The sequence below is a fragment of the Fukomys damarensis genome, unplaced genomic scaffold (assembly GCF_012274545.1).
Source record: "Fukomys damarensis isolate Sample0158 unplaced genomic scaffold, DMR_v1.0_HiC HiC_scaffold_27, whole genome shotgun sequence".
In the NCBI taxonomy this organism is placed as follows: Eukaryota; Metazoa; Chordata; class Mammalia; order Rodentia; family Bathyergidae; genus Fukomys; species Fukomys damarensis.
Window position 1 is genome coordinate 14,772,590 of NW_022900939.1, and position 13,835 is coordinate 14,786,424.

A 13,835-nucleotide genomic window follows, 5' to 3' on the forward strand; every position below is an offset into this window, starting at 1 on the left:
TTTAACTGAATTCAGCTATTAGCACTTTGGCGTATTTGAAAAGTGGCCTTTTGCCTCATCTGCTTCAGGATCAGGTTGCTAGCTCTGCACGTCTGCATCCTTGGGCACCAGTGCCACGGGTGCCAAGAGCAGTGGACAAGTTGCTGTGGTGTCTAAGCAGCAGGATGAGGCTCTGGGCCCAAGTGGATGTGCCTCCGAGACCCCCATGTCTGATGAGGGACGGACTGCGGATCTCAGGCACGTGCTGCAATTGCACACATGAGGCAACCAGGACTGCGGGGTCATCTGTCCTGGGAGGTGGCTACTTTTCGGAATAAGTTTGGCCCCAGGTGGGAGTGGAGTTTATTCATGGGGTGAGAGGAGATGACAGAGTGGTAGGAAGCTAGGAAGCTGCCGAGGAAGGAAGGGCCTAAAATGTTTCAGTTTTAAAAGATGGGAGAGAATGGACTCTCTTCCCTCACTCTGAGCTCCTATGACCATGCCCAGGCATCCTTCAACCCACTTGGAATGAAAGCTCCCTTTGGTCCATTTTAGGCAAACCAAGGGCTCCCAACTTACGATAGTTTGACTTACGATTTTCGACTCTGTGATGGTGAGAAATCACATCCACCCCGCCACTCTGTTACTCACTATCTGTACAGTTCGCGATAAATTTTATGAGGTGTTCAACACTTTATTGTAAAACAAGCTCTGGGTTAGGTGAGTCTGCCCTATTGGAGGGTAGTATCAGGTTAGGCCACACTGTGACATTTGGCAGGGTCAGCTGTATTAAATGCATTTTCAAATTACAACATTTTCAGTTCACTAGGGGGTAGGGCGGTAGCCACGCTGTAGCTTGAGGAGCACCTATAATGTCTTTTTCACATCCACAAACTGGTTTATGATGCTTGCCTTATTCATGTTTATAACAAATTTCACTTGGTTGGTTATCTAAGGGAAGACATAAAACCCAGAAGGGAATGTTCAAAGTTGGGAAGGAAACAGTGATTGGTGACATTTTTTTTTCCAACTTGCAAAATGTCCTTTTCACATTTGTCTCAACTTCTCCTGCTGTTGGCCAGATCGAGGTTTGATTTAAGGCTTAGTAGTGTGAACACCAGTTTTGAAATCCTTTTGTCATCTCTGTCCGGGACAATAAGGTGGCAAAGGATTGAAGCACTCCAGTGGGGGTGTGGTTGGTGTGGGGCACTTGGGCCATCTGTCCTTGAAGTGACTAAGGAGGGGACTCCTGCATTAGCTGTAGGGAGGGGTCAGGCTGGGCTGGCCTCTGTCTTCAGTGTGGTGGATTTGGAAATCAGGAGTTTCCTGGAATGTTGCGGGGACAGCTCGAGTGACAATAAAACGTGGTGCCAGTCGTTCATTTAGCAGATCTTGCAGAGTGGCTGGCTCTCTGCTAGGTGATAGGACAGCCCTCTGGGAGACAGACCCAGCCACCATCTGGCAGTCGTGCGGACCCAGCAGCCTGTGCCTGAGGAGACGATGCACTTGGGCCTCTGCTACCTGCTGGCACCTCCCCTGACCCTGACGACACCCTTAGTACAGGACACTGGTACCAGATGTTTGGATGTAGGACTAGCTACTGACTGGACAGATGGCGTGGCCTCTCTGAGTTTCAGTTACTCATCTCCTCCTGCTATAAAAGAGGGATGATAGCATTCACCTTTGGAGGGTTGTGATGATGATCATCTGTCGTGTGACCAGTCCTGGAGCATTTAGTGCTAGGCAAAATTTAGCTGATCTAAAACCATTATCATTTGAGTGCATTTGTGCTTATATCCCCTTATAATGCCTAAACTGGGCCTTCTGGAAATAGAAAACTTTAAAACTGTATTAACGCTACATTTATGTACCCTCTACCTCCGAGCCCACACATGCACCTCCCTGAAGCTGAATCTGCCAGAAACGCAGGTCCTCAGGGTGCCAAAGCTGGACAGACACTGAGGAGCTCAAAGCATCCTCGCCAGTGGCCTTTCCTAAGACTCTGCTGCCCTTGGGAAGAAGTGTGGGAACCCACCTGGGACCTTTCTCTAGGCAGCCAGAGAGGGGGCTTTGAGAGCTCCAGCCCTCTCCGTTGTCTGGCAAAAAGGAAAGAAATATGAATAACAAAGTCAATAAGTATTTGACTGCTTTTTGGCCCTGGGAATTCTTACTAACCTGAACAAATTGCCCAGCAGGGCCCCTTTACTGCGCAGCTGAAAAGTGGATCTTCCACCTAGTCCTGACTTCCACTGCCCTGGACACAAGGGGGCGCTGCAGTCCCACTTTTCTTCAGAGACAACTGGATGCCCTTCTGGTTTGAGGGAACCCTAAAAGATCAGTTATTCTTGATTCTTGCACGAGTTCATGTTCTGTGTCTTCCTCTGTGGAAATCAGAAGGAGATGGGCAATGAAATATGTACCTGATTTCTTCAAACAACACAGAAAATTATGCAAGTAATACATTTTCGGTATTCAATACAAATAACTTAAAATTAGATATAAGCAAAAATAATTTTCTATACCTTGTGAAAATAGTGTCCAGTGTACAGGCACACATGCATGTGTACACCTCACTCGCATGCACACACACCATGGAGAACAGGGTGGTTATGAGTGATTCTGACTTATTTACCAAGATAAGGTATCACTCTGCAAACAAGTTTGTTATTTGCTTTTTCCCTTAAAATTAGCCTTAGTAAACTTTTCCCACTCAAGCTTTTCAAAGTGACTTTGGATATCTGAGACTATCAAATCTTGGGTTGGAAGCCTTAAGGTTTGAGGGTTGAAAATGAAGAACCCCAAGACATCTTTAATGAAAATTCCAAATGGAAGCAAGGGAGGTGTAAGTTGCTTACATTTTGGCCACTTCCAGAGCTGCACCTGAACAATATTTACTCGTTTGGTGGGTGGAAGGCAGGTAACTTGTCCTAAGGCTAAAAGAGCAGTTAAAACCTGCAATTACCCAGGCAGTGCCATCTCCCCCAAAGCTGTCCCTGTTTCCTTCTGGCTGATAGTCAAATGGATGGTCGGTTCTCTCAGCTCCACAAAGGGGGAATTTAAAACTATATATAAAAAGGACTTTTGGAGTATAGAAGAAAGCACTCACAAGTTAGAAATGGTGGCACAGGCTTTGGAGTAGGTGCATGTCTCAGCTCTGTTACCTGCTGCCCAGCTCAGTGACTTCTGACCAGTCAGTTGTTTAGAGCATCATTTATAAAATGTGGCAATAAATTTTTCACAATATTTTTGTCAGTATTGACCCAGCAACAATTACATTCACCCTGCAAATCTATGAGTTTCATATGCATAGATTCAAACAAAAATATTCCAAAAAATTAATTGCACTTAAACTGAACATGTATGGATTTTTTCTTGTCATTCCTTTAAACAATATGACATAGCAGCTAATTCTATGGCATTTACAGTATTGTAAGTCATCTAGAGATGATTTAAAGTATACAAGACATGATCAAAATACAGTGTTTAAATAAAAAATGTATTACACTAAAGACACTTTGCTATTATTCTCCCTTGAGATAATCCTTTTTGCTTTGAACACAGGTATCCCAGTGTTCTTTCCTCTTTCTGTAGCAGTTCTGGAAGTCCTCTTTGGTGCGTGTCTTTTATTAGGTGTAATCAAATACTATGAGTGCCACTGCCGAGTGCTGTCCCCCCAAAAGCCAGGCTCCTAACAACATTAGGATGTGTCCTTATTCACCTGTTCTCTGGATCTGGCACACTGTGACATCTGGCTGTTCTCCACAATCAGAATGACCACGAAAGGTAAAAGTTTTGAATTAGTCCAATACATTAAGGGAACCACAACAGTGCATCTAAAGGTACCACTCACGGAAGAGGATGTCCAGACCTGCTTCAGAAAGAGGCCAGGTGGATGAGACAATTGTGTTTGAAGCAAGCGAGAGTATTTTGAGGGGGGATTAATGGTAAGGTGTCTTTTACTGTAATAAAGTTTTGAAAATGTAAACACTATATTCTCAATCACACCTCGTAGATTGGCTGGCAGTGCTCTCAATCAGTAGAAATATAATGGGAGACAGGTATAGAACTGGGTTTTCTTGTAGCCACATCACAAAAGAAAGGAGAAACAGGTGAAATTAGTTTTAAGGATGTATTTACCTCAGTGTATTCAAATTACTGCTCCAAAAGGTCATCAATATAAAAAAATTACTAATGAGCCATTGTATATTATTTTTGGCATTCTTTTCAAAATCTGCCATGTATTTTAAACTTTTAAGGTATGTTTCATTGGTCATATTTTACATACTGACTAGCTGCATGGGATAATACAGCTCTAGCTAGTACTTCTCAAAGTGAGGTCGTAATTGTTTCCTGTGGTGAGACATCCATTGCTAGCAAGAAAATCAAATTTAAAAAGTAAAGTGGAGGAGAGCAGAAATCTCTATCTCTGGTTTTGGTTTCTGTTGCTTGCTACCTATGTTCAGCCAGAAGAGTTGGCTGCAGTGCAATAAGGTGTTTTCAGAGACAGAAGGAGCAAGGGAGAGGGAAGCGTGGAGAGAGAGTAGTCACATTCAGGTAACTTTTATTACAGTGTATTGTTATAATTATTTTCTTTTATTACCAGTTGTTAATCTCTCACTGTGTGTAGTTACGAATTAAACTTTATCATGAGTATGTATGTGTGAGAAAGAACATGTCGGTACTATCTGAGATTTCAGGCGTTTATTGGGGTCTCAGGTATGTGCCCAGCGGATAAGGGGGGACCTTGCTATACTGTGTGGAGAGTGGATGTGCATGGTTTGATGCTGTTTTGTGCTCTTGTGTGTGTGTGTACACATGTGGATGTGTGTGTACACATGTGGATGTGTGTGTGTGTGTGTGTGTGTGTGTGTGTGCCGGGTCATGATGACAGACAGAAGACAAGTATTTCTTCCTGGGCACTGTACTCAAACATGTACAAAATTCATCCTAAAGTTAAGTCATTTTTATTGTTTTCCTTGGGTTTTGTAAAGCAGGCGAGGTGCCTCACTTTTTCCCCCAGACAGGCTGTGCCAAAATTAACTGTAGACCTAATGAGTGTCTAAAAGCAGCTCAACCAGTTACTAAATGTCATGGTGCTAATGTATAAATGCCAATCAGAATTCTAAACTTGAGACGTCACTATCTCCAAACTTAGTTCGTAAGGATCCTTGTTGTACAGACAGCAGACTGAAACCTGGAGAAGTGAAATGCTCCTTTGAGACCTGAGGGCCTCCAAAGGAGTTTTGAGAGAAGGGTGAGCAACACCCTCATGTGCTCAGCCTCATTTTGTGGGGTTTTCTAACTGTGCATGAATGGGAAACTGGATCAGTTCGCCTGTGATTTAGGTGTCATGAGTTACTTTTGCTGAAATGTTAGAGTATCTGAAACAAAAGTTAAAGTTACATTGCTTTAAATCATTCACCTCCTCGTATTGATTCTTTTATTGATCCTTCCTCAAGTATTTCTGCGCATCTGGGGTACCATATGCTGGGAAACAGACTTGGATCCTGTGCTGGAAAACCCAGGTAAGGAAGACACAGACCTTGGAACAGCTCACAAGGCAGCATGCAGTCAGATTTTCATACAGAGAGATCTGAGATGGTGCAGAGTGATGTGAAGAAGGACTGTGTCTGGTTTATAGTTCCATAAAAGGTGAAAATGTGAAATGGATAAAACTCACTTTCTTCCCAGTTTCTTATTGATGTGAAGAAAGGAAGTTTAATGAAACCCATGGCTCATTACTTCTTTCCTTTTTTGCTAAGCATTGCTTAAAGCCCATTTCCTTGAAGTAAATTCTAGGTATCTCCCATCCTGTACTGTTAGGGCTCTCCTGAGGAACAGCCTCAGCAGTAAATGTAAGTATTAACTGTGCAAGAGGATTGGTTAGAGAGGCTCACATGATCAGGGGTGGGAGAGTCCACAGTGGCTTTCTGTGGCCGGCGAGCCAGAGGGTCAAGCAGCTGCTCAGCCTAAGAAGATGGAGGCCACAGAACAAGAGGGATCAGGCTGCAGCACCAATCCAAGCTTGGAGGCCTGGACACTCGGTGGAAGGTCGCAGATGAGTCTACCTGGGAGGGTGGAAGCGACTGGAGACTGATGAGTAAAGGCAATGGCATCAAAAGATGCATCTGCTCAAGAAGACTGGAGCTCTTCCGAAATGGATGCACATCCTGCTCTTTCCCTTCTCCGCTCATCTAGGCTACAAGGCTTTTGGTTGGTACCACAACCTCTCAGTTTGCTGGATTCCACTTCGATGATCCACAGACACCCAGAATTGCGCTTGACTAATCTGCTGGGCATCTCTTCCTCTGTTAAGTTGACATATCACAGTTCACGGTCACATACATCCTAACTGGGTTCCATTTTCTTCTTTTCCAAACGGTTGATATATAGAATGAACACAGTCTTTGGATTGAGGCAGAGTTAGTTTCAAATCTTGCCTGTAGCACTTCAAGACTGTGAGGCTTCAACCATGTTGAAGTTGGGCCATGTTCAACTTGTTTGAGACTCTGTTTGCTTATCTGCAAAATGGGTCGATAATCCTGACCTCCTCATGGTATAGTCAAGATTAGTTGAGAGTATATGTCGAGAAAAAAAGTTCAAGTGTACAAATTGCTCTGGTGTATAAATTTTGGATGTGATAAGTTTTCATAATAGCGTAGCTCATTGGGTCTAGAAACAGGATGTATTTTTCCATTCCCTCTTCTTCCAGAAGGGTGCAGTGTGAATCCAAGGAAGGCATGGTAGTTGAATGACTCATATACTGAATTCTTAAAATGTCTTTTCTCCACCCATTCATGCCTCACTCTTACCCAAGCACATTTTTTTAAAGAAATTCAACATTCATGGACAAAGACCAAGACATATTAAGAGAGAGAGAGAGAGGGAGATTCTTCTGTTGTTACCATGGCAGCCATGAGCTTTTTCCATAGTCAATAAGCACATCCATTGTTCTCAAGAGGAAGGTAATGTGGCTTTAGTAGCCAATGGGGTCACACTGCAGGAAAGTGTGTGTGGAAGGGCATTCTTGTGGCCTCATCCGGGGTGGGAAGGGGCTGAACAAGCCACCCATTCACATGGGGTTCTTTTCACTGGCCAGAGACCCTATTTCTTTGGCGTTTGGTAGCTGGGCCTTTTCTGAGTCACTTTCCAGAAGCAGGTTGCTTCAACCAGAGTTTTCTTCTTTTTCCAGAAAGATTTGACCCACTCCTGCTTAGATGATCTTCCCACACACAGTAAGACTGTGGGTTCCAGTGCCAGGGTGACCAGAAACAAGTTCAGACACCAATTCTGCAAGAGAAAGGAGGAGACCATTAGATGATAAAGGTGTATTTTTGAAGTTTATTGAGATATAAATTCCTGCCCCCCCTGTTTTATGTAACAATAAAAATTACTACAGGTTAGTCACGGATAAGCTTCTCAAACAAGATAATATTAATGCTACTTACTTCACCTTTTTAACTCTCATTTTCTGCATAAGTAAAATAGACTTAATAATAGTGCCAGTCTTCTCAGGGGCAGTTGTGAGGACTAATGCATTTGTAGGGTGAAGTTCTTGACACATGGTAAGCCCCTCCTTGTGGCAACTTTGCTATGAAATGATCTAGCCCTAGGCCATGCTGAATCTTTAGAGGTCTGTTATGATAGTTAAAATACAGCCCTTTAAATCGGATTTTCTTTTGCTTTCTTTCTAAAGAACATGCCTGAAATTGTAACAACATGCTGACATCTTTTTCCTCCAGTGTTGCATTTTGGTTTACACTGATATTTCTGAACTTCTTTGCAATAATGTCTGAAAGTATCTGGAATTTTAAGAGATGTGTTCTTTTTCTGATACATTAAAAATAGGGTCATTATTTGTAAACCCTGGTTTTGCTCCTTGCTTTCCATCTCTGTCTAAATTCTTCTAACTGTCATGATACAGGTTCCATAGAGACCTACATCCAGAGAATCTGTAGGCTCAAGACTTTAGAAAGTCATTACATAAGACTGATTAGAGAAGATACTGAAAAGAATCCAGTGAACCAGACAGAAGTGAAACTAAGCTGTGGGTCTCTGAAGGAACAGACCTTGGAGAAAACTGAAGTAGGAGAGCAGATGGTTGTCCTGGCTTCTGGCGGAATTGGTATTCTGAAATAACTGACAGGTCCTGAACAGTATGTCTCTAAAGATTTCCTGAAAAGAGCATTTTACTATCACCCCTGACCCTGCTAAGGTCTCCTGCCTGAGGAGAGTGAGAGGCAAAACCCTGAAAAACTTGTAGGCTTTAGAACCACACAGACAAACTCTGTGACCTTGGGGAAACTGTCTAACCTATCTGAGTCTTAGTTCATCCATTGGTGGAAAAAAAGAAAAAAATGTTACTTTTCTTGCAGGGTTATCATGAGGATGAAAAAGAGAAACCATCCAATACCTGCTTGTCAGTGTTACAGATTCTCAGCATCTAGTGTTTCCCTTGTGTCTTCTGAAAAAACTATTTCCCAAATTCATAGAGGAAGGGAGGGCAAGGATGTTTTGAGCTGAGAGATTTACTGAGTTACCATTTAGAAAGGGATGAGGGAAGAGCTTTTGTTATGGGGTTACTTCTATTTCACTTTCTCACTGGTTTACTCTGGGGCTTCTAGAAATTGTATTCTCCGGGTGTAATCTGATCTTGTCACCCGGCACGTGGGTACATTTTTTTTTTAAATCACTGTTCTTCTTTGGTTTTTCTTTGTGTAAATTATATATTTCTGGGGAAATTAGCCAAGTTCCACTCTACAAGTGGTGCCATATTTAGGCAGATGACTCCCTACTGGGTACCCAGGTGTGTGTGGAAAACCACACAGAGATTCTGAGCTTAAGGGCTTCCTGGTCTTGCCACATGGTCATCACCTTTCCGGGTTTGAGAGGATTTCTAAATCCCATTAAGTCCCCCACATTCTAAGTTCTAAGGCTTAAAGTCTTTGTGTAATCTTCCAATACAGCAAGCATTCAAGTGGCTAAATTTTTATGGTCATACTTCTTTCCCCTAAAGCCAGTGAATTTTCAGAAAATTTGAAAATTGGGACAGTGGTGAGTATGCTACCAAGGGAAGTGGACAGGTAACTTTAGCAAGTGGATATGCTTCCCTGGTAATTCATTCATCCATGGACCTTAAAGCAGAGCCTGTCTGAGACTTGTTTAGTATTCTTAGGTCCAACACGTATTCGTCAGTTTGAATTTCAGCATCAGGAGATGGCCCCTGAGGTGTCTTCCTTATTTAGGGAGAGGGAGGGTCATGTTCATTATCTGTGCATTACTTTTCTAAGCATTATGGAATTCAGAAGGTGAGATCAGAACTGAGACCATCCGAGGAGCAACCCACGTGGATAGGAACAGTCATCTTCCATAGTCCATGTGGAATCTGAAGTCATCTTGAGTTTGGCAAATGAATGAATTGTTTTACACATTTGCAGTTAAAATAGTTACAGTGTTATGGCATCATTTAAAAAAATCATTCCAGGTCTAATAAATTTTGATTCATCACCCAACCATAGGTCTAAGTTGCATTTGATAAGACAGCTGTTATTACTTTGTTTCTTGCTTTTAGATTCCTTGAGATATCTGCACCTAGCAATATCATTTTCTCCTCTTTTATTTATGTGTATGTGAGTTTCTCCTTCAGGCAACTCAAATAGTCCTGACTAGCGCAGAGGAGGAGAGGGCAGGCCGTTAGTAAACTCTGTTGTTTTGTGGGAATGCATTTTTGCAACTATCCCCTTTAACTTTTTAACTGTGAGGGGTCCGAATGTGTCGGTAGGATGATTGCTGTTCCACAACACCAAGAAACTCTGTCGGCAGTCTAGCAGTGATGGCTTTCAATGATAATAAACAGCCCGCTGTAGCATGTGTGCCACAGGTTCTCCACCCGTGGTCTAGAGGGAGAGCTCATGCAGTGTTAAGTACTGACTGAGATGGTATCGTGGTGGCTGCTTCTCAAGACATTAGCATTGCCTTCCAGAATCCTCTTGGGTACCAGGCAACTAACGCTGAAGAAGCACCTGCTATCAGCAGACCTACAGGTAGATGCTCTTGAGGGGCAATTGCTTCTGCAGAACTCGTCCTGTGCCAGGTATTATTTTAAATGCTGCAGAAAACCCCATGACAGTCATCTTCCTCTTTGTGTGCCCACTTGGCACTCGAAACACAGGATAGTGCCAAACCCTATGTATACTATGCTTACTCTTAACACCTGCGTGCCTATGATAAAGGCATAATGTCTATGAAATAGGCACAATGTGGGGTTAATAGTAACTAATGAAAGAATAGAATAATGATAACAATACACTTTACTACACTTGTATTATTACTGTTGCACTCTGGGGCCATTAGCAAGTAAAATAAGGGTTCCTTGAACACAGGCTCTGTGATATCGGGACAGCTAACTGATAATGGAGATGGTTTTAAGTAACTTAAAGGGGAGGTGGCCTCTACAGCATTTACAAACTGGACAAAGGGCTGATTTGCACCCTGGTAGGGTAGGGCTGCATGGCACAGGATTTCATCATGCTACTCAAAATGGTGCACAATTTAAAATTTGTGCATTGTTTATTCTAGAACTTATGATTTAATAAATTCAGGCCTCCAGTGACTGCAGGCAGCTGGAACAGTGGAAAGTAAAACCTTGGATAAAGGGAGATCACTGAATTGTCATCCTTGAGTTATAGAGAGGGAGACTGAGACCAACATGCTGTGTAGTTTGTCTAGTTACATAGCTAGCAGACAGAAGAACCAGTGAATTCTGGAGTCAGTACCACTCACCTCCCATGTTGTGCATTTGTTTTCCCTTTTGCTGATTGCCTGGTAACATCTTCATCTCCTTAAGCCTTGTAACAGTGTGTTAGTCTTATTTCTTTTGTAACAACCATTGTGCAATTAATGCTGTGCAAAGTAAATCCAACGGCAGCAACTTTCAACCGATAAAGACAGGAGGCAACAGACAAAATAAAATCACCCATAATCCCACTGCTGTTGTCAATTTAACTTGTACTTTAAATCCGTGTGTTTGTTGTTTGCATAAAACTGTACTGTAGTGCTTTGAACCGTTTAGGATTATGTCAGATTTTTGTCACCACTATATCCTTTCTTGATGTGATTTATTTATTCATTTATTGATTGATTTATTGGAACTGGGGATCAAACTCATGACCTTGAACTTGTGAGGCAGGGGTGGTACCAGCCACAGAGCTAAATCCCCAGCCCCTTCTTGATGTAATGTTTAATGACACAATCAACTTTCATGTTTTTAAATCACAGTTACATCATACAGTTGACTTGACAAATCCCCTTTTTTTGATGTTTAGGTTATTTCTAACATTTCATTGTCATAAGAAAAAAACACTGTCATGAACACCTTGGTATATGCATTTCCCCCCTCTATCTCTGATAATTATCCTTAGACCATGTAAACTTTTAGATTTTGTGGTATCCAGACAGGGAAAGCAGAATCAGATCGAACTTGGTTCAAAGGAACCATTTAAGTTCTTTTCACTCTTGGAGAGCTTCAAATATTAATCCCATAGGTGTGTGAAATATGATCAAGTCACTTATCTTCTGTGTTTTAGGGACAGTGTTAAAACTTAGGATTTGTAGTTTTGGAAATATCTAGTATCTTTTTTGTGAGAAATGGTTCATGGGGTCCTACCAAGGGTCAGCTAGACAAAAATGTAATCAGCCTGCTTGCCCTTTCTGACTGTTCCTCAAGAATCACCCCATGAAACGATGGGTCAAGAAGAAACACAAGAGGGTCAAGAAAGAAGCAAAATACGTTTTAACAAGAGCTCCGGGAAGGTGACAATGTTGAGAGATCAACAAGGGCAGGAGGAGAAGTGCAGTGTAAAATAACGGCGAGTAAACCCCATCAAGTGAGTCGGCAGTTCGTGGAAAGAGAACCTTGTGTAGTGGTTGGGCACAGACTTTGTAGGTACAAGTAGTTGAGTTTAAATCCTGTCTGCATTTCTTAGTTGCTGTGTGATCTTGTACAAGTTGGCTAGTTCTTTGAGCCCCAGTATCTTCATCTGAAAATGGGCATGTTATGATGCCTTCTTAACAAGATTGGTGCGGAAGTTTAACTGAATTGGGTGAGTTAGGATATAATTACAATGTGCCTGCTACTTGCGCCGCAGTTTATTGTATTATTAAATTTCATCATCATTTATCAGCTTCCATCAGTGAAAGGGACTGTGTGACAAGGAGTCGGTACTCACGCACTTGCCAGACATGACAGTCATCAGGGAAGTTTGGCTTTTGTGGGAGAGAGAGCCATTGTAAAGGTACAGTATGACATCTATGAGAAGCGCATGGTGCACTTTATTTTCCTGGAGTGCAGAGTAGGATTGGCTTGATATTTCTCACTTGCTTTCTGAAACAGATGAAGGCTGTTTAGGGAACCTTGTTGTCGGGCTGCAGTCCTCTGAACCAGTGGGGTGAGCAGAGTAGACCGGTTAATGGCTTGTACTTATTGTCCCTCTAATGTTTCTAACAGGGGGCATTTAGAGATGACTCTGTACCAAGACTCTTTGGGTGTGTTCTTGGTGGAATCCCAACACAGAAAGAGGGGGAACTTTATTGGCAAATGTAACAGAAATGTAACTGAGTTTTGAAACATCAGGAACAAAGGTGAAGCACTGTCATTGAGACTGTTCCTCTCCCTACCTCGTGGCTGGCCTTCCTTCTGAGTTGTCTGTGTTTCAGATTACCGTGGCTTTGGGCAGCTCAAGGCTTAGAGCAGCCTCACATTTCCTCACGATTAATGACCACAGCACTGAAAAGTGGCTCTTTCCTGGTGTTTCCAGGAAGAAGCCCCCCAAAAAGTCTCATTGGCTGGTCTTTGGCCCCCATCCACTTCTGGTTGAACCACTGAGGAAAGAGCTGTTCTGATTGGTCAGGACTGCCCTGGATCACTGTGCTCCCTTCCTTACATCAGAAGAAGAAGGGGTTGTGAAGAAGTAGTGGGAAGACGAAAGGAAAAGGGAGGAAATGAGGGAGCTGTGTGGCAACTACAAGCTCATAAAAAAAAATCCCACAGTGGATAGCTTTTGCCTTTGCTCCATAGAACTTCATTCTGAAGTTTGTCATGGGCTCTTTCCCTCCTCCACCTACATGCATGTGTGATTTTTAAGTGAAGTGTTGTTTTCCATCTCTTGCAACTCCAGCAGTTGCTGTGCATCCTGCTTTTCTAAGCTGAGGGTGTCATTAGTAGCACAACAGCCACCCTGTGCAGTTTAGCTTCTCCCTACAGATTCTAAAAATACCAGAGGCATGCAAAACAAGCAGGAGCTCTGCGTGGATGGGGGCCACCACTCCCACCTCTGAGTTGCCTTGGTACAGTCCCTGTGGGCAGCCATAGACTCTCTCAGCTCTTTTCTTTATTACTTTTATTTTTGGCTCCTCCTTACCTCTCTCTGTTTACACAGAAGGGAAGAGGGTTAACTGGTGGAACAGAACTGACAGGAAGAAAGGAAAAAGGAAGCAAGCTCCTTCACACTCTGTCTTTGTGGCTCTCTAGAGACCTGAACTAAGATGTTTCAAGAGGTCAGAGCAGCCTGGGAGCAGCACAGATTAGCTGGGATTTAAAATAAAACTCTGCCAAGAGATCACCTGGAAAAACTGGCACATAGGTATCCATGAAGAGGCCCAAGGACTATAGCATTCAAAGAAGGTTAGTGTTTGTGATGATCAGATCCCTGCACTGGGTTATTTTTCAAAGACAAAGTAGAGATCCCCGCCCCACCGCCCCCCGCTCCCCCCACTGCTGCCACAGCCAGAGCTCTGGTGTCGGTGTCGAAGTCGAAGAGATCTGCGGGGCTTGTGGTGGCTCAGGCAGCAGCCACAGC

General features: G+C 42.9%; 1 protein-coding gene across 5 annotated transcripts in view; it reads left to right on the plus strand.

Annotated features, from left to right (window-relative positions):
- Slc1a2 (solute carrier family 1 member 2) overlaps positions 1-13,835 on the plus strand; it is a 139,693-nt gene that overhangs the window by 22,489 nt on the left and 103,369 nt on the right. Inside the window, exon 2 of one of the 5 annotated variants that reach the window (XM_010612575.2) lies at positions 5,439-5,504. The exons of the other annotated variants lie outside the window; for them this stretch is intronic. Within the exon in view, the coding sequence (XP_010610877.1) occupies positions 5,439-5,504 (66 nt within the window). The remainder of the gene's footprint in view (positions 1-5,438; positions 5,505-13,835) is intronic. 5 annotated transcript variants of the gene reach the window in all.